Source organism: Rattus norvegicus, chromosome 17, assembly GCF_021556685.1.
Source record: "Rattus norvegicus strain SHRSP/BbbUtx chromosome 17, alternate assembly SHRSP_T2T, whole genome shotgun sequence".
Classification (NCBI taxonomy): Eukaryota; Metazoa; Chordata; class Mammalia; order Rodentia; family Muridae; genus Rattus; species Rattus norvegicus.
Window position 1 is genome coordinate 33,432,973 of NC_141550.1, and position 23,390 is coordinate 33,456,362.

At 39.0% G+C, this 23,390-nt stretch overlaps 2 protein-coding genes and 1 pseudogene across 13 annotated transcripts in view; 2 read left to right on the top strand and 1 right to left on the bottom strand.

Moving 5' to 3' along the window:
* Positions 1-23,390, top strand: part of Exoc2 (exocyst complex component 2) — a 165,938-nt gene that overhangs the window by 25,267 nt on the left and 117,281 nt on the right. For 8 of the 12 annotated variants that reach the window (NM_134414.2, XM_087589737.1, XM_087589742.1 and 5 more), the window contains 3 exon segments: positions 9,121-9,281; positions 11,641-11,817; positions 14,268-14,394. In NM_134414.2, the coding sequence (NP_599241.2) occupies positions 9,164-9,281; positions 11,641-11,817; positions 14,268-14,394 (422 nt within the window). In that variant the 5' untranslated portion in view covers positions 9,121-9,163. 12 annotated transcript variants of the gene reach the window in all.
* On the top strand, positions 2,557-3,724 carry Hus1b (HUS1 checkpoint clamp component B). Its single transcript, NM_001134846.2, is given in 1 exon segment — positions 2,557-3,724. A coding segment is annotated over 1 exon segment (831 nt). The 5' UTR covers positions 2,557-2,637; the 3' UTR covers positions 3,469-3,724.
* Rps11-ps4 (ribosomal protein S11, pseudogene 4) lies at positions 16,590-17,103 on the bottom strand (annotated as a pseudogene).

Here is a 23,390-nt window from a genome sequence, read left to right on the forward strand (position 1 = left end):
CAATGACAGACCTCCTTCTATCCTGTACCTGCCCCTCACCTGTACTTTACAGATTCAATGGGGAGAGGGTTCTGGTGAAGTCACCTGATTCCTGAGTAGTGACTAGGCCGCTGTCCTTGGGGCAGTGGAATTAGCATCAAAATACAGATAACTTCAAGGCAAACCACTACATGACTTGGTGTGCTATGTTGCAGTTTGTTGTTACTTTGTTGTCCTTGGGTTATGGAAAGGTGCAGGTGACTGGCTCCTACTTCCTTTCTAAGGAACTGGCATGCTTGCATCCAGAACTCATCTTATGGAACAATACAGACGGCATCTTAATTGATCGTTGACTTGCAAAAGAACTAGAAGAAGCTCAGTTGTGGATGTCCTGTAATCCTAGCATTGGAGAAACAGGGACCAATAAGTGTAAGGGCCCAGTGGGAGGTAACAGTAAGTCTGGGATTCATCCTCTATATGGTGATCACTGGGTCCCTGCCTCTTAATGGATAGAACATAGCATAAATGCAGAAGCAGACAGGTTTGTCACACATTCCCTTGTGTCTGTGGTGTATGAAAGCTTGAAAGCTTGAAATACCTGACCCTCTATAATGCCATCACCAGAGAGAGAAGTTTATTAGAGGAAATCCTGAGGGTACCCATGAGCAAATGGTGGTCATGAAGAGTATGATGGTTTGAATGAGAATGGCCCCCAATGGCTCATATGTGTGTGCTTGGTTTTTGGTTGATCAATTGTTTGGGAAGGTTAGGAGATATGGCTTTGTTGGAGGAGGTATGTTGTTGCCGGTAGGCTTTGAAGTTTGAAACGTCCACACCAGGCCCAGTGTCTCTGTCTCTGTCTGTTTCTCTTAGTCTGTGTCTTTTAGTCTATCTCTTAGTCTGTTTCTTAGTCTGTCTCTTAGTCTGTCTCTGTCTCCCTCCCTCCTTCCCTCCTTTTGTGGGTCAAGGATATAAAGTTCTTAGCTACTGCCTTACCACCATGTGAACTAATTCTGAACCTGTTAGCAAGCACCCAATTAAATGCTTTTTTAAAAAGACTTGCCTTGGTCATAATGTATCTTCACGGCAATGGAACAGTAAATAAGACAAAAGAGGAACTGAAAGTTTCCAGAAGCAACTGATTGTTCTGACTTCCTAGCTGAGATGCTGCTGCCTTCAAGCTAAGATTGGGATGAGATTGAGGACTTGCTTTGGGCCAGGAGTAAGATGAAGAAACCAGTCAGATCCTGGTCTCTAAGACACCTTAGTCAGAGACTTGGGCCATCATCTTGGAGGCCCTGCCTAGTTGAAGAAGGAGCCGAGCAGACATCCTGCTGTAATAGAATAAATATAGAAGTTCCAGCTGCATCCTCTGTATTTCACATGGGTCAGGACTCCAGGAGCACCAGAGAAAAGACAAATACATTTCACATACACAGATGTAGTATTTTCTTAAGGGCAAAGAACATCATAAATAATATGAAAACCAAAGACTTATCTGGACCATATTTACAGGGACAGAGGGTTAATGTTCTTGCCAGAGTTTTTATTCTTTTGTTATTAATTTATTTATTTGAGATAAAAATCTCACTGTATAGCTCTGACTGGCCCAGAATGTAACTCTAACTTTCCTTAAACTTGTGATCCTTCCTTCTTGCCTTTGGCCCCAGTGTTGAAATTATTGGTACGTGTCACCAGCCTGGTCCTATCAGAGATCTTAAAAAGCAAGCAACAAACTACATACAAGGAATGTAAAGTTGACATACATACATTGCAAGTTGAAGCCATGTTATTCTACTTATCATATCACTACATACAAAATAGATTGTTATATGACGCTACTGACAGAAGGTATGTTGATAGAATTTTCTCTGGGACAGTTTGGTAACAGAAGAGTTTTATATGTACATGCTATGACCAAGAGTTCCCCTTTAAATTTAACACAAGTAAATACTGACAAAAGTAAATGTATTTTGTATAACAGATGTTTATTATTCCAGTAATAGGTCAAAATTGAATCATGTGAATTCCTCTTGTGAAATAATTATTTTTATAAATATACTGGGAAACTAGCCATGAAAATGATAGACTTGTTAGTGTTTAATGGTATGGAATGATATCCATTATGTATGTATTTTAGGTGCAAATAAAATGTGTCTAGTGTATCACATTGTTTATAAGGCATGTAGTAACTAACATCTGCAAGTAATATCTGTACTGAACAAAACTATAATATATATTAGGTATATATATGTAACAAATGTTTTAAAAGGGTTGGTTATTTCAATGGTACTTTAAATTGTGGTCACACTATATAGAGTGACCTTCTTATGAGCAGATCAGAAGCAGTGACGTATTCAAATAGGGCAGGTATGTGGGAAGGTAAAGATGGGTCCAGAGACCGCCCTAAGCATCACCCTATAGTGTTTGACCTAGGTGTCCTCAGGTGGAAGTGGACCTGCAGGGATGTGGAACCCAAGTATAGGCAGTGCTGGGGCAGGAGGGAGGCGCAGTAGAACGCACCCCAGGCATGGTAGGTGAGGCGGTTGCGCCCCAGGCCGGAAGGTTAAGCATGTTACACTCCGGGCCGGAAGAGTGAGCCAGCTGACTACTCTGGCAGCGGTTTCCTCACAGCGCTCCCTCTACCACCTAGGCCCCATGAAGTTTCGGGCCAGGATCACCAGCAAGCGTTTTATAGAGCTCTTCATACAGGTCAACAGCACCATAGCAAAGCTGACGAAGGTCTGTGTGCTCCGCGTGTGCCCTGACAGGCTGTGCTTCTGTCCAATGGGGCTGCTGAGTGAGGCCAAGCTGTGGGGTGAGGTGAGGCGGAATGTCTTCCACCACTTCTGCATGGAGGGTGTTTCGCAGGAGTTCAATGAAATCTATCTAGAGCTAACGTCTGAGCATCTGGCCAGAGCCGTGAGGAATGCAAGCAACGCTTCATCCCTGAAGCTGCAGCTCACCAACAAGCTGCGCCCCTGCCTTACTGTGGTGGTGGAGCTGGCATCGTGCCCCGGCCACACCCGCGCTATGGTCCACGATCTGCCTGTGAGGGTACTTCCCAGAAGGTGGTGGAAAGAATGCACAGAGCCCCATGTTCGGGGCTCTGACGTGAGTGTTTATCTGCCTGCTATGAAGACCTTGAAGAACATGGTGGAAAGGATGGCAAATGTGGGCAGTCACGTGCTGGTGGAAGCAAATCTAAAAGGCAAAATGAACTTGAGTGTAGAAACTGATGGAGTGACTATTAAAAGCTATTTTAGAAATCTTGGAAATCCTCCAAATGCCGTTCTGGGTATGTCTCAAGACAAAGACCCAGACAACATGGTACAAGTACGGGTGGATAATAGGAAACTTCTACGGTTTTTTGACGGACAGCAGATAAACCCCACAATGGCCTTATGTAATATTTTGAGCAATACCCTACTTCATCTTGTTTTGGTTCACGAAGATATTTCTCTTCAGTATTTTATTCCTGCCTCATGAATTTCAAGCAGCCTTAATTTTCTTTTTAAAAGAAATCTTAATTTAAGTTCTTTCCAGAACTGAGACTTTGAGTTACTTTCGTTAAAAGCTTGCAACCCTGTGGATTTTGTAGGGTGTTGATTTTGTTGAGTGCTTCCTTTGTAAATTGTTAAGAAATAATTGCAAGTTCATGTGATTGCTTTTTGGCTTTGACCATTACCTTACATTCAACTTAGTTGTTTGGGAATAAAGGATTGTAATAAAATAATTAACTGAATCCTGAAACAATTATATTATTTTTTATGAAAAATATTGTGAAGAATGAGAAATTTCTCCTTTTAAAATAATCATAAATTATTTTGAGAGACTTAATGATCTCAGTCTCTAAAGGTATAAGATGAATTTTTGTATGTATATCATATATTCAGAGATAACTGTTTTCTGAAGGTTCTCAGTGGAAGTCTTAACATTACTGGGGAATAGCCACTTTAGAGAGTTTAAACTCTCAAACAATTTACTTTCTCACTTCTGAGTTGGAAGCATAGGATTGTTTGGTTTGGTGACTATTTAAGTGTGAGGACTATATGTAAAAGCTGTTTTGGGAAAGCTTCAGCATCTTCAGGCTATGTGTATGTGTGTGTGTCTGTGGTGTAACACAGGCATGCTTTGTGATTCTGTTAGTAAGCTTAAACACAATGACAAATGCAACTTACAGAAAGAAGGGTTTTCTGGCTTACGGTATTTTGAGCAATAAGAATACATCATGGTAGGGAATCTTGGCAGCATATGACAGTTATGGTACAGGAATAGCTAAGAGCTCAAACCCTAGATTTTATGTATGAAGCAGAGCTTTAACTGGGAATGGCATGTGGTTTTAAAACCCCAAAGTCCTATGACATACTTCCTCTAAAAAAGCTGTACCTCCTAAACCTTGCCCAAATAGCACTACTAACAGGAAACCAAGTATTCCGATGATGGAGACTGTGAGGAATTTCATTCAGATCACTGCATACTCATTTGAGCCATGTCTTCTAGCTTTTTCCATTGTATTTCATATAAACGAGAAATAAATTTCAAGCTATAATAAAGAATATGTGTATGTATAATATATACACATATATGATGTGTGTGCGTGCATGTGCGTGCGTGCATGTGTGTGTTTCTACATAGAGTGTATTGAGACCAGAGACCAAGCCTTTCAGGATCTTGTCTTTAGAGCCATGGTTTCTTATTGTCCTGGAGCTTTCCAAGTAGGGTAGGCTGGCCAGCCAGTGGTCTCTAAGAATCTGCTTATTTTTGCCTCCCCAAATACAAATGTATGCCACTACACTTTTCTGTTTGTTTTGATTTGTTGGTTTTCATCATGGCTTCTGGAGATTGAATTTGGATCCTTATGCTTGAGCAGTAAGCACGTCAGGGTTTGCTGTCCTATAATTCATTGCACATCTCTGGAGTTTAGTTTATTCAGATCTCTTCTTTCTCAACTTTGTGAATACCAGCACATCCCTTTCTGCTAATCAAAGTCACCATTCTCAATGATTACCAGCAGTAACATTTCTGTTAGACAACTTTTCTCTATAATGGCAGTGGTAATTCCTCACTTTCATTAAGATGTCATGCTACTGTTTTTTGGCAACAGGGAAAGCAGAACATTTGTACTTAGAAATTTGGTTCTAAGTTCTATGTGAACTAGACTAGATTCTCAAAGTAGTCCAAAGAAGCCACATGCTTATCCAATTTGGGCTGTAATTTCAACAGTGTCAGTAAGCTAATTATTCACTCAGAGAACTCAATTTTCCATGCCAATTAAAGGAGAGTTTACCTTTGTCAAGAATTGGTTTGTGGATGTTAATCCATGAGACAAGTTATTTATCTAATCTTTCCTTGTCTATTTTCTGTACAGTAAGTGTTATAGTATCTTTGGAACAACATAATTATTCACTAAAAGAGTTGTTAAACCCCCATGTATGTCCTTAATTTTTTATTAATCCATTACCAGGCTAAATTCTACATTATAGTTTCCGGGAATATGCTTAAGTATTTGAAACACTATTATGTCTTCTTTTAGAGGACTAGTAAAAGAGAGCAATAGTTATCCCTTTAAAAGAATAATTATTTGTAAAATGCCATTTTATATAAAATTAACTATTAACTGTTAGCCTATTGATATTCTCTATTTAAAATCAGTTTATTGGCCACTTGTTTGTGTATTTTGTCAATGTTAGATATAAATATATTTCTCATGAGTTTTTAGTTGACGTGAATTGAATGGGATGTTAATCTGTTGCATTTATGTTTTAATTCAAAATTATATCAGAACATTGTTTTTTTAACTTTATTTTGAGATAACTTAAATTTAAAAAATAAGTCTTAAGAGTATTAAAAGTAACAATTTCTGCAAGTGCCTTAGCCAGATCATCAAATGTTTATTTTTTGACCCATTTTCTTTATCCTTTCCATTTACCTGTTTATTTTGTTCGAATAGAGTTGAATATTTTAAAAAAACATATACACAACTTACTGCTATCAGTTTTGTTTTATTTTTTCTCAGTGTGCACTATTAAAAGCAGGCAAGGGGTGCAGGGACACACATGAGAGATCTCCTTTGTATTTGGGCTAGTATTGTGACACTGGGGGCACAGAACAGGAAAGCCACCTGGACAGTTTTCTTTGGATGCTATATTTTCCTAAATTTGAATACTAGTTGTCTTCTGTTAGGTCCCTACAACCTTGACACGTCTCCATTGTTCTTTGACTCCTTCTTTACTGGAGCATGCCACTGTGTCAGAGCTTTTCTTATATATGTCCTCTTTTATATGCGAGCGCCATCTTTCTTGAAATAGTTTGTTGCACACAAGAAGATTCAGTGCAGATGGCCTTTCTGAAGATATTGTTCTGTTGGTGATTTCAGCTTGAAGTACTCACTATGACAAGTGCCTAAGTACTTCTACCAATTGTATGTATTACAGAAATACTTATTTACATAACATATGCATCTTAGATGTGCATATATATACATTATATATGCATGTATACTTTATTCATAGAAAACATTTTGAGACTCGCTGTATAGTCCAGATTATTTTAGACTTGCTCATTCTCAGCTTCCTGAATACTGGGATTACAGATGTGTGCCATCATATTGCTAAACTGAAGTTATTTATCTTCTGTGAAGTATTTTTAAATCTTTTCAAATCTTTTGCTTATTTAAAAGTATTTTGCTATTAAGTTGCATTAATTTTTTATATAAGCTACTTTTTATATATAATATATATTATTAGAATTTTTTTCTGGGATACTTCTCTGGATGATAGAGACTTAATTTGGTGAAGTAAAAAAAAAGTTTAAAAAAATGTATGGTTACTCTTTGTTTAATTAAAAACAGCTAAAGTTGTACTTCTAGCCAATGTTGATAGTTTTTTATGGCATCATCCTTGTAGTTTATAATTTTAGTTTTCATGTCTTGAGTCCATAATCTACTTTGAAGTGACTTTTGTAAGATATAGGGTTATAGTAACAAGCGTTTCTTTATTTTCCTGTATACATAACCAGTTGTTTGCACACTGTCTGGTAAATATCTGTTTTCTCCATTGATAATGCTTTGGAACCTTTGTTAGAAGTCAAGTGGGCACGCATGAGCTTGTTCACTTCTGGGTTCTAGTATATTCCACCACCCGTCAGCTCACCTTAAAGGCAATAACACATTGTCTTATTACTGTAGACTTGTAATATATCTTGAATTTATGCACTTTTTTCATTTTAAAATTGTTTTCACTATTCTAAGTTCCTTGGCTGTCTTTAGAAATTTTTTAGTTTCTTTGCCAAAATCACTATATAAACTTGCATGAATTTATAGATCAGTTGAGTAGCTGATATTTTAATAGCATCCAGCCTTGTGATCCATGAATGTGGTGTGGATCTTCACTTACTTGTCTTTATTATCCCTGTTTGTAGTGTTTTGTATAAGTTCTTATACATTTCATTGCTCATAGTGATATTTTCAATTAAAACATTTATATATATATATAAATTTTTTTTTCTTTGAGACAAAGGCTCATTCATAGTACCCTATCCTAGAAGTCACTATGTAACCACCAAGGATGACCTTGAACTTCTGATCATCTTGCCTGTATCTCCCAAGTTCTGGACTTACAGACAGGGGCTACCACCCTCAGTTATGTAGTGTTGAGGATCCAACCCAAGTCTTCATGCATGCTAGGGCAAGCATTACAGCTACATCTGTAACTTGCAAATAGAATTTGAAAAGTTTTTTCTAATTGTTTCCTTTTAAAATATTTTAAATAGCTAAATTTATAAAGATTCATTGCTTTATTTTTAATTAGGTATACATATTTGTGAGTACAGGTACCCACAGAGAGTAGAGATATCAAATCAAATCATCCTGGAGCTGGAATTACAGATGGTTGTGAGCTGTTCAGCATGGTATTTAAAACCAACCTTGGGTCCTCTGCAAGAGCAGTATGTTCTCTTAACTGCCGAGCCATATCTGCAGCCCTAAACAACTGATTTTATATACAAATGTGAGTCCTAATACAGCTAAACTCCCTTGTTGGTGCTGAGTTGATTAGATCAGATGGTTTTTGTACTTTTTCTACTGGTGACCTCTTTACTGAGATACCTGTAGGTGCATGAAGTTGATATAAAAATATTTGCTGATATTAAAGCATAAATACCTTCTGAATCAGTCTTTTGATAGATAATTTTGCCAGTTATTAAGGATGAATGCAGACTTGCATGTTAATGTAATGGATGTATTTGTTAATATTTACATGAGGGATTCAATCTTGGTAAACTACCTGATGCTGTAGGATGTGGAGTATCTTCAGAATTTTCAGAGGTGATTGATACTCTGATTTTGAATATGAATGAAATGGCTGAAGATGAAGGAGGGGAGGTAGAAGTCTAGTTTTAACAAGATTTAAACACATCCCTAAGTATTTCGTGAACTGTGGGTATCCTACAAAGGCTTCTAAAAGCAAGGATGAAATTGACTAGATGCTTATTTTTGAGAACTAACAGCTAATTGCTGAGAGTGGAGAATTAGCAAGAGTACAGAGAACACAGCGCTATTTTGACTTCCCAGTGTGCATTTTCATCCATGCAGTTCTTAGCAGGAAGCAAATATGTGTTTCTACCTATACATCTATGCCATAGGTGTTCAGAAAGCATCTATAATTCATGAGGACATTCACATTATGAGTTAGTGGTATGCATATGTATGTACTATATGGTAGAAAATATAAACTACACTATAATTCAAATAAAGTGAATTAATTCCTACACTTACAGGAATATAAATATATTTCATTACAACTGTAGTATATTTCTTAGAAAACTTGGAGAGTAAAACAATAAGATAATTTGTGACTGAATTATGTAGGCCTAGAGCTGTGCAATAACAATATGATAAAAACATTTGGAATCTGGGACTTACTTTTTGCATCTTTGGAATATTTCTCACAGTGCTAACAAATGTCCATTATAAACTTCATCTTTGGCAAATGTTGATGGATATGATGAATGACCAAACCAATTAAAAGACTCCAGAACTGTAGTGAATGAAGACGTTTTATGTATTGGTACCAAATGTCAGACTTTCCTATGCTTGTAGTTTCTGTTATCTCAATTGTCACCAATCCTTTCTTTTAACAGGTTGCTTTTATAACTGGAACAGGAGTTTGCTGCTCAAAGTACAATGTCTCGATCCCGGCAGCCTCCACTTGTGACAGGCATCTCTCCAAATGAAGGGATTCCTTGGACCAAAGTCACAATTAGAGGGGAGAATCTGGGTACTGGTCCCACTGACCTTATAGGTAAGGGCATGACCTCTGATGCATTGTGAGAGGCTGGGCTTTATTATTGAAGTAGCGATCTCTATAAAATGAGTTGAATAAAAGGAGTTTTTTTCTAATTTTCTTTTTTACGAAGGTCATTATCAATTTAACTCTATACTGTATTTCTATAAATCCTTTAGAAAATTTGTTATAGTTAGGTTTATTCTTGTTTCTTCAACTTGGAGAGTCCTGCTTATTTTGCTATGATGAAACCTTAATACTGTTTTTAAAAATAGAAATGAATGTTAGGTAGTTGGTCTAGCATGCAGATTTTAAATATAACTTTATAATAGATTATATGAACTACAAATGAGGTTGTAGAGGTGAATTCCCAGGACATGTTGTTGGATGTCGTTCTAATCTCTCACATGAGTTCATTCTAGACTTGACATTCTAGCAATTAGTTTCATAATTGACAGAGACCAGTGCTGAGTTCTAGAGTCTGAGCTGGGGCTGGAGAGATGGCTCAGCCGTTAAAGGCTAGGCTCACAACCAAATATATAGAGTCTGAGCTGGAAGTGCCTTCCCTGTTCAATGGCTGGTTGACTAGTTTTGACCATCCAGAAAATGTTTTCTTTTTGGAGGAAGTAAATTGAAGTTTAGCACTGTAGCTTATAATTGATGTTTGAGCTTCCCAGATAATCATCTTTCCTAGAGTTACCTAATTATATTATGTGTAATTTTCTGTTTTTATCTGTAGCTGTAATTTTTGATAGTTTAGTAAACATCTCTTAAATTTATTCTTTCAAAGATAGGTGTGTGAAGAGGATGACCTTGAACTTCTGATCCTTTTGCCTCTTCCTACCAATTGTTGGAATTGTAGCCATGCACAACCACGCTTGATGTATCTGTTCTGGGGACCAGGACCAGGCAGGGCTTTGTGTGTGCTAGGCAAGCATTCTACCCGAGGAGCTGCATTCCATCCCAAAGACTGTGGGGTTAATCCAGTGTCTTGACTTTGGACATAGTTCAGTCCAGTTGTTTCTCTATTCATGCTGGAAAATAGTTCTTGGCATGCATGAAAACATAGCACATAGATGGAATTCATATGTAAAACTATAACCTACATAGTATCAAGATGCAACAATTAGCAGTCTCTGTACATTTTGATTTTGCTTTAGTTTTGGATGGTGCTATTTTTTTTTTTGACAAAGTGTATATTACTTGTATAACCTTGCTAGTGTAGCTTTCAACCTGTCACATCTGTTGCCAATAGCTCACTTTTTAAAAAAACAAACCCACCTTGTTAAATAATGTAAGTGTTTTTAACTAAAAGGCGCCTATATTAAAGTAAAAATACTATAAATACTACTTTACCTAGAGTTCTCTTATTTTTTAAAAACTGAGGCTAAACCAGGTAGTGTACTCCTTTAACTGCAGCACTTGGGAATTAGAGGAGGCAGAGTTTTCTCTGGTTGAGCCTAGCCTGGTTGACAGGCCAGTCAGCGCAATGTAGTGAGACTCTGTCAACAAACAAACAATAGAAATAAAAAAAAAATTCAGTGCTCCAAAACAATATAAAACGATGATATTATATTTCATGAAGTTAGATTTGTTAGTCTTTAGTAAGTAAGTAAAAAATAAAAAGCTTAAGAAATAAATAGCTCACATGATCTATTTCCATTTTGTGATATTGAAAATAATTGGACTCTGCCCCTGTTCCTCAGTTTGAATTATATCATTGTTACCTGACAGGGTAATTAACTCATGAGTGATTTATAATACTGTGGTTTTACACAACGCTCTGACTGGGTATTTCTTTCAGTCACTCCTTGGTAGGGTGTGGTGATGGGCCAGAGTTGTGGTGCTGGTTTACTGGAAGCTGAATGATGGAAGGCAAGTATAGTGTCAGTTTTATTAGGAAAACACTAGACCAGCACTGAGAGGCTCCTGTGGAAATGTGAGAACTGTGAGTAACTCAGTAGTGGCCAAGAGTGTGTGTGAATCACTGTGCTCTAGCCTGTGTGTGAAATGCCCAGGTTAGTCCATTCAGTAGGCTGTGTGCAACTGAACACCAGAAAAAGCACACACAGATTCTTTTTAGAAGATGGGTAAGTTTAGAATGTTTTTAGAAATGATCAGTAAATGTATTCATTTTTAACACTTAAACTTCTAATAGTAACAGTGCTTTCTGAAAACAATTGTCTCATAGTCTAAGTAATCTGACTGCCTCGTCAGTTCTAATTCTGATGATGGTGGAGGAAGGGAAGGAGGTTTTAGGTATCAGAGAAAACCAGATTCCATGGCCTATGTCAGGCACTCTTGACATCTATTCAAACAGGAAACATTATTATGTCTTTTTCTTTTTAATTTGTTGTATATATGCTTTTACTTTCAGGCTTGACAATTTGTGGACATAATTGCCTCCTCACGGCAGAATGGATGTCTGCAAGTAAAATTGTCTGTCGAGTGGGACAAGCCAAAAATGACAAAGGAGACATTATTGTCACAACCAAGTCAGGGGGCAGAGGAACCTCAACTGTCTCTTTTAAGCTACTCAAACCTGAAAAAATAGGTAAGATTTAGTGACTTTATCCTAAAGAAAAAGTATTGACCTTAAGATGTTAAAACTGGTAAAACTTGTTAAAACACCCTTAGCTCTCATGTCTTATTTGGTGGAGTGTGTTCATTTTGACAATACTAAGATATGTCTCAGAGTTTGCGTTACTTCCTTTGTTGGTGCCTGGCTCTTAAGGTAGAGTCTGGAGGGCTGGCTCTGAACTTCCTGTGCAGCCATTCTCTTTGAGAGGCAGCTCACTAAGCTGACTGTCAGTGTGAAGACAGTTCTAGGAATTACTGTCGTTCCACGTTACTGGTGAGATCTGTCCCCATGGCGGTTTGGGATAATGGTTTTGGATCCTTGATTGTGAACGTTACTTTAGTGCCGTTTTACAGTTAAGATTCTAAGTGAAATAGTTTCTACTTTGGCCACATTTGTGGTGGTCACATCCTCCCAGGGCCAGATGAAGTGCAGCCCTGCTTTGTCCCCTGGAGTCACACTTCCTCTTTCTTATGTACTGCCCTGCTGCTTGGCAGTACTTTGTATTTGGGAAGCACTTAGTAGTCTGAGGGACCAGACTTTGACCTCCAGCAGCTGGGTAGCTCCCATGCCTGTTTTCTGGGAGTTGAAGAAGAATGATTCCATTATCTACCTCAAAGGGTTGGATAAGCTAGAAGATAACTGTGAAGTGTTAACACTTAAAAGAACAAATTATCAATTTTTAGATTATTCCCATGGATACTTTATGTCTCTTAATAAAATATTGCTAAGATTCCTCATTGTAATTCTGTAAGATCTTGCAATAACATACAAAGATATTTTTGTATAAGACCATCAATCCTAATTAAATTCAGTCATTATTTCTCTCTATAGTGAAAAAATTTCATTTTCTATCTCAGCTCATAGAGGTTTATTCTATAGCGCTGGCCTCTATAAATCCTTATATGTACTTTTGAAGTAAAAAAATGAAAGGAATTGAGGAAAACTAAAGTCGGAATTAGTGTGTGTGTGTGTGTGTGTGTGTGTGTGTATGTGTGTGTGTGTGTATTAGTATACATTTGTGTACAAAAATATAATGCCATTTAAATATATATGTATGTATATATTTATGTGTAATCTTTAGAAAGTGAACTCTGAAATCAAAGCATGAGCCTATTTTACAGCTTTCTGGAGGAGGTGTAAACATTTTCTTAAATTCATCATTTTATAATATTTGTTTATATAACACATAAAGAAAACTTAGGTGAAAGTGTAATTTTAGTTTGAATACCTAGTTCAGGGTATTTAGAATGGCTCATAGAAGATGAGGGCCAGATTTAATGACAGCCTCAGAATGTGGGACTTCTACTCAGCCCTCGTTAATGTCCACAATGGCTGCTGAAGTAGTCGTTTGCACAGGGTCCTGTTGCTGTCTGGTGTTCAGACAACCTTCTTCTGGGAAGCCTCAGTGTCTGCCACTGCTAGTCTAGCCAGCAGGGCACACTTCCTCTGAGCTACTGATTCTTCAGTCCTGCCTTGTTGCAACCCAGAGTCCCTGCAGTAGTATAAAAGCTGTCCTGTATTGAGTAGGGCAGTACAGAGCTTGGTCCCAGGACAGAGAATGCTATCTTTAGTTTGTATCTTGTTTGCAGATGTGCACCTAGTCTGTTTTTCCTGAATAATTTATTTCAATTGTGCAAGCTATGAATTCTTTAACCAATTTAATTGTTAGATATTTTATTGGATTTGCCAGATTGATATCAGCCTAAGAAGCTTTTTTATCTAATCATGTAGGACATTTTCAGCATTCAGCATAATGAAGAGAAAAGAAAAAACAAAGACTATGCTAATTTTGTGTAACTATTCATGAATACATGTTAGTGTTTAGAGAGATAAAAAGAGTTTCAAATACAATTTTAAAACATTTGCATTGCACTTGTAATAAAATTACTTTAGATTATGGAAGGAAAAGGACCTTGATGTTAAATACAAGTCATACATGTGTGATGGCTTCTCAGCAGTCACATACAAGAAGTTTGCTATGGAATTAATGTTTAACCTGACTCTTTTATGACTTGAGATTTCTCAGACATTTCTTCCGAAAAGTTGACATGAGTTCAGAGTATTTTCTTGAATAAAGAGATATTGTAAGTCATATCATTGTACCTTACATTTTACTTTACAAATGATATTATCAACTTTATTAATATTTAACAATGTACAGATAATTTTATATGTTATTCATAAAACATGTTTTTTTCAGGATGTTTTGTGAATGGCTTAAAATCACCTCCATTGAATAATGTATAGTGAAATCATAAACCGAGAAATGTTACTTTCGCTATTTTATAGATTCTCAATATTTGTTATAAAGCCACCAGCATGAAAAGAACTTGAGCTGTAGTGCCCACTAAAGCACTGTGGTGAGATGTAAAGGCCCTTGGAGAGTCCCTGTCTTACTGAGTGCACTTTCCTAACACTTGCAGGCATTTTGGATCAGTCTGCAGTGTGGGTGGATGAGATGAATTATTATGATATGCGGACTGACAGGAATAAGGGGATTCCCCCCTTGTCACTTCGTCCTGCGAATCCTCTCGGCATTGAAATTGAGAAGTAAGTATCATCTGGTTCTTAGAGTCTAAGAGGTTTATGTTCTTGAAGTAGAGGGATTCATATTCAGGGATATCCTGGAGAGCACAGGTAAAGGTAACTCACCCACATGGGTCATCTTCTAGTGTTATTTATTTCGATTATCAACTTATTTTTATGGTAATATATATGAAGCTTGACAAGTTTTGATTTGGTCAGTGGTTTCATAGATAAAAATCTTTGACAGATTTATTTTAGATTTTTGGAGGAGTTTACATTTTATGATTAAGAATGTATTGAAATTTTAGTATCTACTATTTTTTGGTTATGGGGGTTGGTTGTGGAATGTGTACTCTTACATTATAGGCAAGCATTCTACTACAGAGCTGTCCCCCATTCCGGGACATACTCATGATCAATGATATGAGCATTGGTACATTTTAATATGTTTAGATAGTATTTGAAATCAGTAGAATTATCTATTCATTTGCTTCAGTTTCCTAGAAATATTTTAAAATAACTTAGTCAAAGGGATCGTTTGTCTTTGATGTCCTGCCTGAATCCTTCTTAACCCCATCTTCTTTAGCTTTACTTATCAGAATTGTGCCAGTTAAGGTACATTGTTTCATAAGTGAATTTAATGTTTTGTTTTTATATTCCCAAGTATGACTAGCATTTTTCATATATCTTAAGCAATTCATCTACTATATTAATTTAATCTAATTTATTTTCTGGCCTTAGTAATTCTGATTACAGTTAGGTGATGGATGTTGCCTCATTAACAGTCATAGTAGGTAGCAAGTTAGTTCTTTTTTTTTTCCTCCATCTTTATTAACTTGGGTATTCTTATTTACATTTCAATTGTTACTCCCTTTCCCAGTTTCCAGACCAACATCCCCCAACCCCTGCCCCTCGCCTTCTATATGGGTGTTCCCCTCCCCATCCTCCCCCCATTACCGCCCTCCCCCCAACAATCACATTCACAGGGGGTTCAGTCTTGGCAGGATCAAGGGCTTCCCCTTTCACTGGTGCTCTTACTAGGCTGTTCATTGCTACCTATGAGGTTGGAGCACAGGGTCAGTCCATGTATAGTCTTTGGGTAGTGGCTTAGTCCCTGGAAGCTCTGGTTGGTTGGCATTGTTGTTCATATGGGGTCTCAAACCCCTTCAAGCTCTTCCAGTTCTTTCTCTAATTCCTTCAGTGGGGGTCCAGTTCTCAGTTCGGTGGTTTGCTGCTGGCATTCTCCTATGTATTTGCTGTATTCTGGCTGTGTCTCTCAGGAGAGATCTACATCCGGTTCCTGTCAGCCTATACTTCTTTGCTTCATCCATCTCATCTAGTTTGGTGGCTGTATATGTATGGGCCACATGTGGGGCAGGCTCTGAATGGGCGTTCCTTCAGCCTCTGTTCTAAACTTTGCCTCTCTATTCCCTGCCAAGGGTATTCTTGTTCCCCTTTTAAAGAAGGAGTGAAGCATTCGCATTTTGGTCATCCTTCTTGAGTTTCATGTGTCCTGTGCATCTAGGGTAATTCGAGCATTTGGACTAATATCCACGTATCAATGAGTGCATACCATGTGTGTGTTTCTGTGATTGGGTTAGCTCACTCAGGATGATATTTTCCAGTTCCAACCATTTGCCTATGAATTTCATAAAGTCATTGTTTTTGATAGCTGAGTAGTATTCCATTGTGTAGATGTACCACATTTTCTGTATCCATTCCTCTTTTGAAGGGGATCTGGGTTCTTTCCAGCTTTTGGCTATAAATAAGGCTGCTATGAACATAGTGGAGCATGTGTCTTCGTTATATGTTGAGGCATCTATTGGGTATATGCCCAAGAGAGGTATAGCTGGGTCCTCAGGTAGTTCAATGTCCAATTTTCTGAGGAACCTCCAGACTGATTTCCAGAATGTTTGTACAAGTCTACAATCCCACCAACAAAGGAGGAGTGTTCCTCTTTCTCCACATCCTTGCCAGCATCTGCTGTCACCTGAGTTTTTGATCTTAGCCATTCTGACTGGTGTGAGGTGGAATCTCAGGGTTGTTTTGATTTGCATTTCCCTTATGACTAAAGATGTTGAACATTTCTTTAGGTGTTTCTCAGCCATTTGGCATGCCTTAGCTGTGAATTCTTTGTTTAGCTCTGAGCCCCATTTTTTTTCTGTTCTGTAAGTTGGAAAATAACCTTTATTTGTTCTAGGGCATTGGCTAGAGTCCCCTCAGAACTTCTGAAACTACTTCTTGGTGCCAGCAGCCTTGGTGACCTTGAGCACATTGAATCGAGCAGTCTTGCTCAGAGGCCTGCACTCTCCAGGTGACAATGTCGCCAATCTGTACATCCCTGAAACAGGGGGACAGGTACACAGACATGTTCTTGTGACGCTTCTCAAAGCGGTTGTACTTTCAGATGTAATGTAGATAGTCCCGGCAGATGACAGTGGTCCTCTGCATCTTCCTCTTTGTCACAACACCAGACAGGATCTAACCTGGGATGGAGACATTACCAGTGAAGGGGCATTTCTCGTCTATGTAGGTGCCCTCGATGGCCTCCTTGTGCGTCTTGAAGCCTAGACTGATGTTTTTGTAGTACTGAGGGAGTTTTTCCTTGCCAATTTCTCCCAGCAAAATACACTTCTTGTTTTGAAAGATTGTAGGCTGCTTTTGGTAAGCACACTCTGTCTGAATGTCTGCCACCTTCCTGGCAGCCTGAGAAAAGGGGAGGTAGGAACACATCCAGCTGCCTTATTCACTACCTGAACCCCATTTTTTATTTTTTGGTTCTTTTTTTCGGAGCTGGGGACCGAACCCAGGGCCTTGCGCTTCCTAGGCAAGCGCTCTACCACTGAGCTAAATCCCCAACCCCTGAACCCCATTTTTTAATAGGGTTATTTGTCTCCCTGCAGTCTAACTTCTTGAGTTCTTTGTATATTTTGGATATTAGCCCTCTATCTGTTGTAGGATTGGTAAAGATCTTTTCCCAATCTGTTGGCTGCCATTTTGTCCTAACAACAGTGTCCTTTGCCTTACAGAAGCTTTGCAGTTTTATGAGATCCCATTTGTCGATTCTTGATCTTAGAGCATAAACCATTGGTGTTTTGTTCAGGAAATTTTTTCCCGTGCCCATGTGTTCGAGATGCTGCCCTAGTTTTTCTTCTATTAGTTTGAGTATATCTGGTTTGATGTGGAGGTCCTTGATCCACTTGGACTTAAGCTTTGTACAGGGTGATAAGCATGGATCGATCTGCATTCTTCTACATATTGACCTCCAGTTGAACCAGCACCATTTGCTGATTTTCCATTTGATGGTTTTGGCTCCTTTATCAAAAATCAAGTGACCATAGGTGTGTGGGTTCATTTCTGGGTCTTCAATTCTATTCCATTGGTCTATCTGTCTGTCTCTGTACCAATACCATGCAGTTTTTATCACTATTGCTCTGTAATACTGCTTGAGTTCAGGGATAGTGATTCCCCCTGAAGTCCTTTTATTGTTGAGGATAGTTTTAGCTATCCTGGGTTTTTTGTTATTCCAGATGAATTTGCAAATTGTTCTGTCTAACTCTTTGAAGAATTGGATTGGTATTTTGATGGGGATTGCATTGAATCTGTAGATCGCTTTTGGTATAATGGCCATTTTTACTATATTAATCCTGACAATCTATGAGCATGGGAGATCTTTCCATCTTCTGAGGTCTTCTTCAATTTCTTTCTTCAGAGTCTTGAAGTTCTTATTGTACAGATCTTTTACTTGCTTGGTTAAAGTCACACCGAGGTACTTTATATTATTTGGGACTATTATGAAGGGTGTCATTTCTCTAATTTCTTTCTCGGCTTGTTTCTCTTTTGTGTAGAGGAAGGCTACTGATTTATTTGAGTTAATTTTATACCCAGCCACTTTGCTGAAGGTCAGACAACAAAAGATCAAAGGGATACAGATTGGGAAGAAAGTAGTCAAAATATCACTATTTGCAGATGATATGATTGTATCCTTCAGTGATCCCAAAAGTTTCACCAGAGAACTACTAAACCTGATAAACACCTTCAGCAAAGTGGCTGGGTATAAAATTAACGCAAGTTAGTTCTATTAATGTCTTAAACAAATCTGCATTTTAGGTTTTCTAAGACTGAGGAACATTTTTTTTTCCACTAACTCTTAGATACTGAACCTTCATGTCTACACTTAAAGATCATTAGCACTTTTGAGAGCAAACTGCATTTTCACTGCTGTGGAATCCCTGCTCAAGTGGATGAAGGGGCCCATTTTGAGCAGGAATTATTTATTGAAAGGCCTAGAGTGTAGCAGATTTTAGTGAACTTGGGATGTCTAGGTAGCATTTTTAAAACAGGGGACATTCTAAAACTGTTTCAAAGGTTTTTGATATCTTGTAAATTAAGATTGAGACAGTTCAAAATAGAAGAAGGATAAGGGCAGGTATGTTTGAGCACATTATCAAGTATGCGTGCATAGACTTGCAGTTGATAGAAAACCCATGAAGGGCCTGCATCATAACTCCTGAAAGTTAGCTTTCTTCCCAAGCTGCTGTAAAGTATTGGAAGGGGGTTCATTCTGACTGCTCTTCCTTAGCCTTTGCAGATGAAGCAGACCAAGGGGATGCACATACTCTGTAGAAGATGAGACAGACCACTGGCGGGGACAGGGTCTGTTTCATCTTACCTCTCTTAGTCCACAGTCCGTCACTGGGGGAGTCAGGACAGGAACCTAGAGGCAGGAGCTGACGTACATGGAGGAGTGCTGCTTCCCAGCTTGCTCTGCAGTTTGCTCAGCCTGTTTTCTTAGAGCACCTCGGACCTCCAACTGTTGTATGACAGAACATTTTAGTCATCCCAGATAGGAGTCCCACATGTCTACTCATCCCAGATAGGAGTCCCATGACAGGCCAAAATGTGGGTACCACCAGAGTCCAGTTGGTGGACCAGTGAGTTTTAATGGAGCTACTCACAGAAGTATAGCCAAAGGGATTACTTTAGGAGTAGGAGTGACTCAAAGACAGCTGCTTCACTAAAGCCCACCCATGGGTGCCAGCTCACAAGGCTGGGAACCTGGAGCACTGCACAGCCTGTGGGCCGCTCAACAGTTTGGAAAGTAATCTTTCTAAGTGGTAAGTCTGTCTCCTTCTTCCAGGCAGCTCTTCTGGTTTCAGAGTCTTCTTTGCAGCTCAGCCTCACTTTGTGAGAGATTCTCAACTTTTATGCTTACTCACAGGGGCCTAGAGAATCTGGTCAATTTCAGAGACTTCCCAAAGCTATTTTGCATTGTTTACCTTCCTGCTTAAGGAACTTGAGGGTGGAATGTTTTAATCTTAGAGGAAACTGTTATAGGACACCAGCCCAACTCAGTGCCACCCATAATAGGCAGGGCTCTCACACACCAGTCACTAATTAAGAAAATGCTCTATGGCTTGCTCACAGGCCAGTTTAATAAAGGCATTTTCTCTTTTGAGAGTCCTGGTTGTCCAGCCTGTGTGCACAAAGCTGACCAGTGCAGCAGCCATGCTCATTGTTATGGTTGCCACCCTCACTTTCATTCCGACAGATTGTTCTTTCCATAATTCTTGCTGTCTCGTCCTCTTCTTACCTTTTGGTCTGCTGCTGCTAACCACAGCACAGGTTGATGTGAACCATCTCTAGTGGTGTAGGAAAGTCAGGGAGGCAGGCAGAAAAAATGGCATGACAAAAGGACTTGGCTTGCTTCAGAATTTCTTTACATTTCTCTTAAGAGCTCCTGTGACTGGAGCCAAACTCTGCTTTGAATTTGGCATGCAGGGCACATTGCTGACCACTTGAGGTCTAGCCTGGGTTTCTCAGGCCTTCCTGGGGCTGTTATGAGGGCTGTGCATGAGGACTGGTGAGCACTGCAGTCATAGTGACTTACGTGCTTAGTGATACATTGCTTCTCCCTGACTCAGAACAGAACCCTTTTACATAAATATTGTAATTTCATTCTGTTGCTGTGATAAAACGTCCTGACCAAAAGCAACTTAGGGGAAAAAGTTTATTTGACTTAAAATTCTAGGTTACGATATATTCTTGTAGGGAAGTCAAGGCAGGAGCGGAAAGCATCATATCACGGTCATGTGTGAGGTAAGACTTGCTGCTCAGGACTCACGTGCTCTCTCTTCAGCAGCCCAGGCCCCAGGCCAGGACATGGTGCCACCCATGTTCAAGGGGTTCCTCACACCCTCATTAACCCGGAAGACAGTTCTCAACAGACATGCCTACAGGCCAACCCGAGCTTGTCAGAGCCTTTTCCAAGATGTTTTTCCCTTCCCTGTATTCCTCTACTGCTCTCTCCCTCCCATCTAAGAAAGCTACCTGGATTTTCCTGAACTCTGTTACAGGATGATTTGTTTATCCCTTTGTTGTGCCCGAGGCTCTATACTGAGTTGCACCCAGGCCCAGGTACAGAAAGAGTGAGGGAAAGGAGAGGTAGAGTGTCAGAGTCTAGTGAGAGTCTATTTTCCTAACACAATTCATATTTTTTAGTAAAACCCTTTTGTTCCCATAATAATGTTGCATTCGGATTAGAATCTTTACTGCCTTTTTTTTTTTTTTTTTTACTAATGACCTGTATGAGTTTCTTGAATCATCTAAAAAATCATTGGATAAAAGACATGGAGATTTTAATATTATTTGCCAGTAGAAAAGTAGTAATTAACAAGGTTTGAAGAAATATAAATGCATATCATGAAATAATCACTTTGGTCCTGGTGACTTTTGAGACTCGTGGGAGGCAGCCTTTGGAAGAGGAGTCAGCACTCAGTAATTGCCCTGTGAGTGTGACATTCACGACAGCCGTCTTAGGTGTACAGCAGAAGAGTGAGGAGTCCTGTGGTGCTATGCCTGGGTTCTTTCACTATGAAAAAGCAAGTGAGAATAGCATAATATAGGCTTCTTGATGCTTTTGGTATGAGTCAGGTTTTAATATATTTTATTGGTGTACTCAGCATGCATGCCGTCATCTTTCAGTCCCACAAGTTTTTAACAACTGGCATTTATTGGTGCCTTTGACTGTTAAAGTCCTTCATGTTCCTAAATTTTTAACTGATGTTTTTGCACACATGGTGCCATGGTACTTATAAAAACGTTACTAATTGCTCTGAAAAGGTAACTTCACTTTAACGGAGACTAGGCTGCGCTTGTAAAAGGTCTGTATTTCTGATTTACTGTGCTGAGTGTCACAAATACATATGTTCTTGCCTGGTTCCAGTTATAATGGATACAAACTATTTAAGCTGTAAAAGAAGATAAAAATAGGCCTAGATTAAGTGAAAGTCCTCACTAGATTTTGTTTCTTGAAAGTCCTGTTCGCCTAAGAAGAATGTTTATCAGGAAAGTCTTGGCAGTGTACTGGTGTGCAGTGAAGGCAGAGGAACGGAGCTTGGCTTCTGTTTTCAATCACCTCCCACTTTCTGAGTGAGCCGTTACTGGGGGTTGGTGTCTTGAGTATTCAGTTGGCACAAAGATATTATCTGTTTTATTTCTACGTGGATTTTGGGCAGTGTACATCTGGCTCTGGTCTTATTGACTCACATTTCCAGCAGAAAGAAACAGTGACCAGTTTTCCCAGTACTTTTAGAAGTCTGCCTTTACAGAAAAGACAGGATGACAGCAGGGTCATTCTGAAGATCATAGATGTGTCTCGAATTTAACGTAGAATTTTGTAGAAAGTAGATTTGTGGGCTATGGTATGGTGCATAATTTCAGAAACCATGCTATATTTTAAAATAAAAAATTTCCCCTAATGTTTAATATAGCATTGTAAATTATGTTGTTGAAGTTTAAAGCTGAAAGAAATAAGTACGGCACATGCCTTCAAAGAACAGCATCAGTTCATTAACAGCCAGCAGCCCTCTTGCTCTTCAGTGCTGCACCAAGGAGGTGTGCAAGCCCACAGCGTGCTTTCTACTGTGTGCTTTACAGACATTCCTGTTGTGTGTCTGTCTGCTCAGGTACCCTTTCCAAAAGGATGAAGTCTGAGTTTACACTGCCGTCTAACGGAAACATTTAAAGGGCATCAAGTGTGATTAGTGACTAAACTGCTTTCATTCCTTCATGAGAGTGTCTTGTGAGTTTTCCTGGTGCCTCGCTGCCAGCCTGTTGGGGAAAGTGCAGGTGGAGTCTGAACACTCTTCTTGCTCTCTCACATACTAAGCAGTTGTGATCCTCAGGAGCAAATGGAACCTGGAGAGCTTAGTTGTTTCCCCAGGCTGTACATACAGGTGGAAGGATTTGGGGGCTGCGCTCTTACAGGTACCTCATCTCTGGGATCCCCTGGGAGGCCTGGCATGAGACAGCTGCATGTTGTAGCCCTGGTTTCTATTTCACATTTTGCAGATACACAGTTCAAAAAATCAGTCTATTTTAGCTTATTTTAAAGGCTAGAATATTAAATGAAATGCCTTCAGCTATAGATGATGGTAAATGCCAATTAATTAGTCTTAAATAAAAAGGGCATTTTTTTTCCCACAATGTACAAAATTCAGAGGTGACACCCTCTTCATCACAAGGTTTGTGGAACTCAGCTTTGCTTTCTGATAAACCAGTTTCCTTCATAATTACAAAAGTTTTTCATAATTGCTGGTGTTGAAACTTGACATAATGATGTCCAGGGGTAACAGAATGGCTATTTTTCTGAGTTCTCTTTAGAAGGTGAGACCTTTTCCAGGAAGACTCCCATTAGGCTTTCTCAGACATCACTGATCTGAGCAGGGTCACTGAATAAAGGGTAAGAGGAGAGCAGCGCATGTTTGACTTGTAGCTGTCATTGCCCCAGTGCAGATGCTAGTGCTGTGTGGAGCATCCCAGGAGTGACAACCCAGTGTAAATAAACATAAGGAGGAAGAGAATGAGTCTAAAGGCCCTGGGTGGAGGTTCCTGAAAGACACCCTTAGGCAGCATGTGAAAATGTTCATGTGGCTCAAATAGGCTTTAGTTCCCACTGAGTAGAGTTCAGGCCTCCAGTGTCAGTACTGGCGAGGGCTCTCGAATGACCCTGTTTCCTC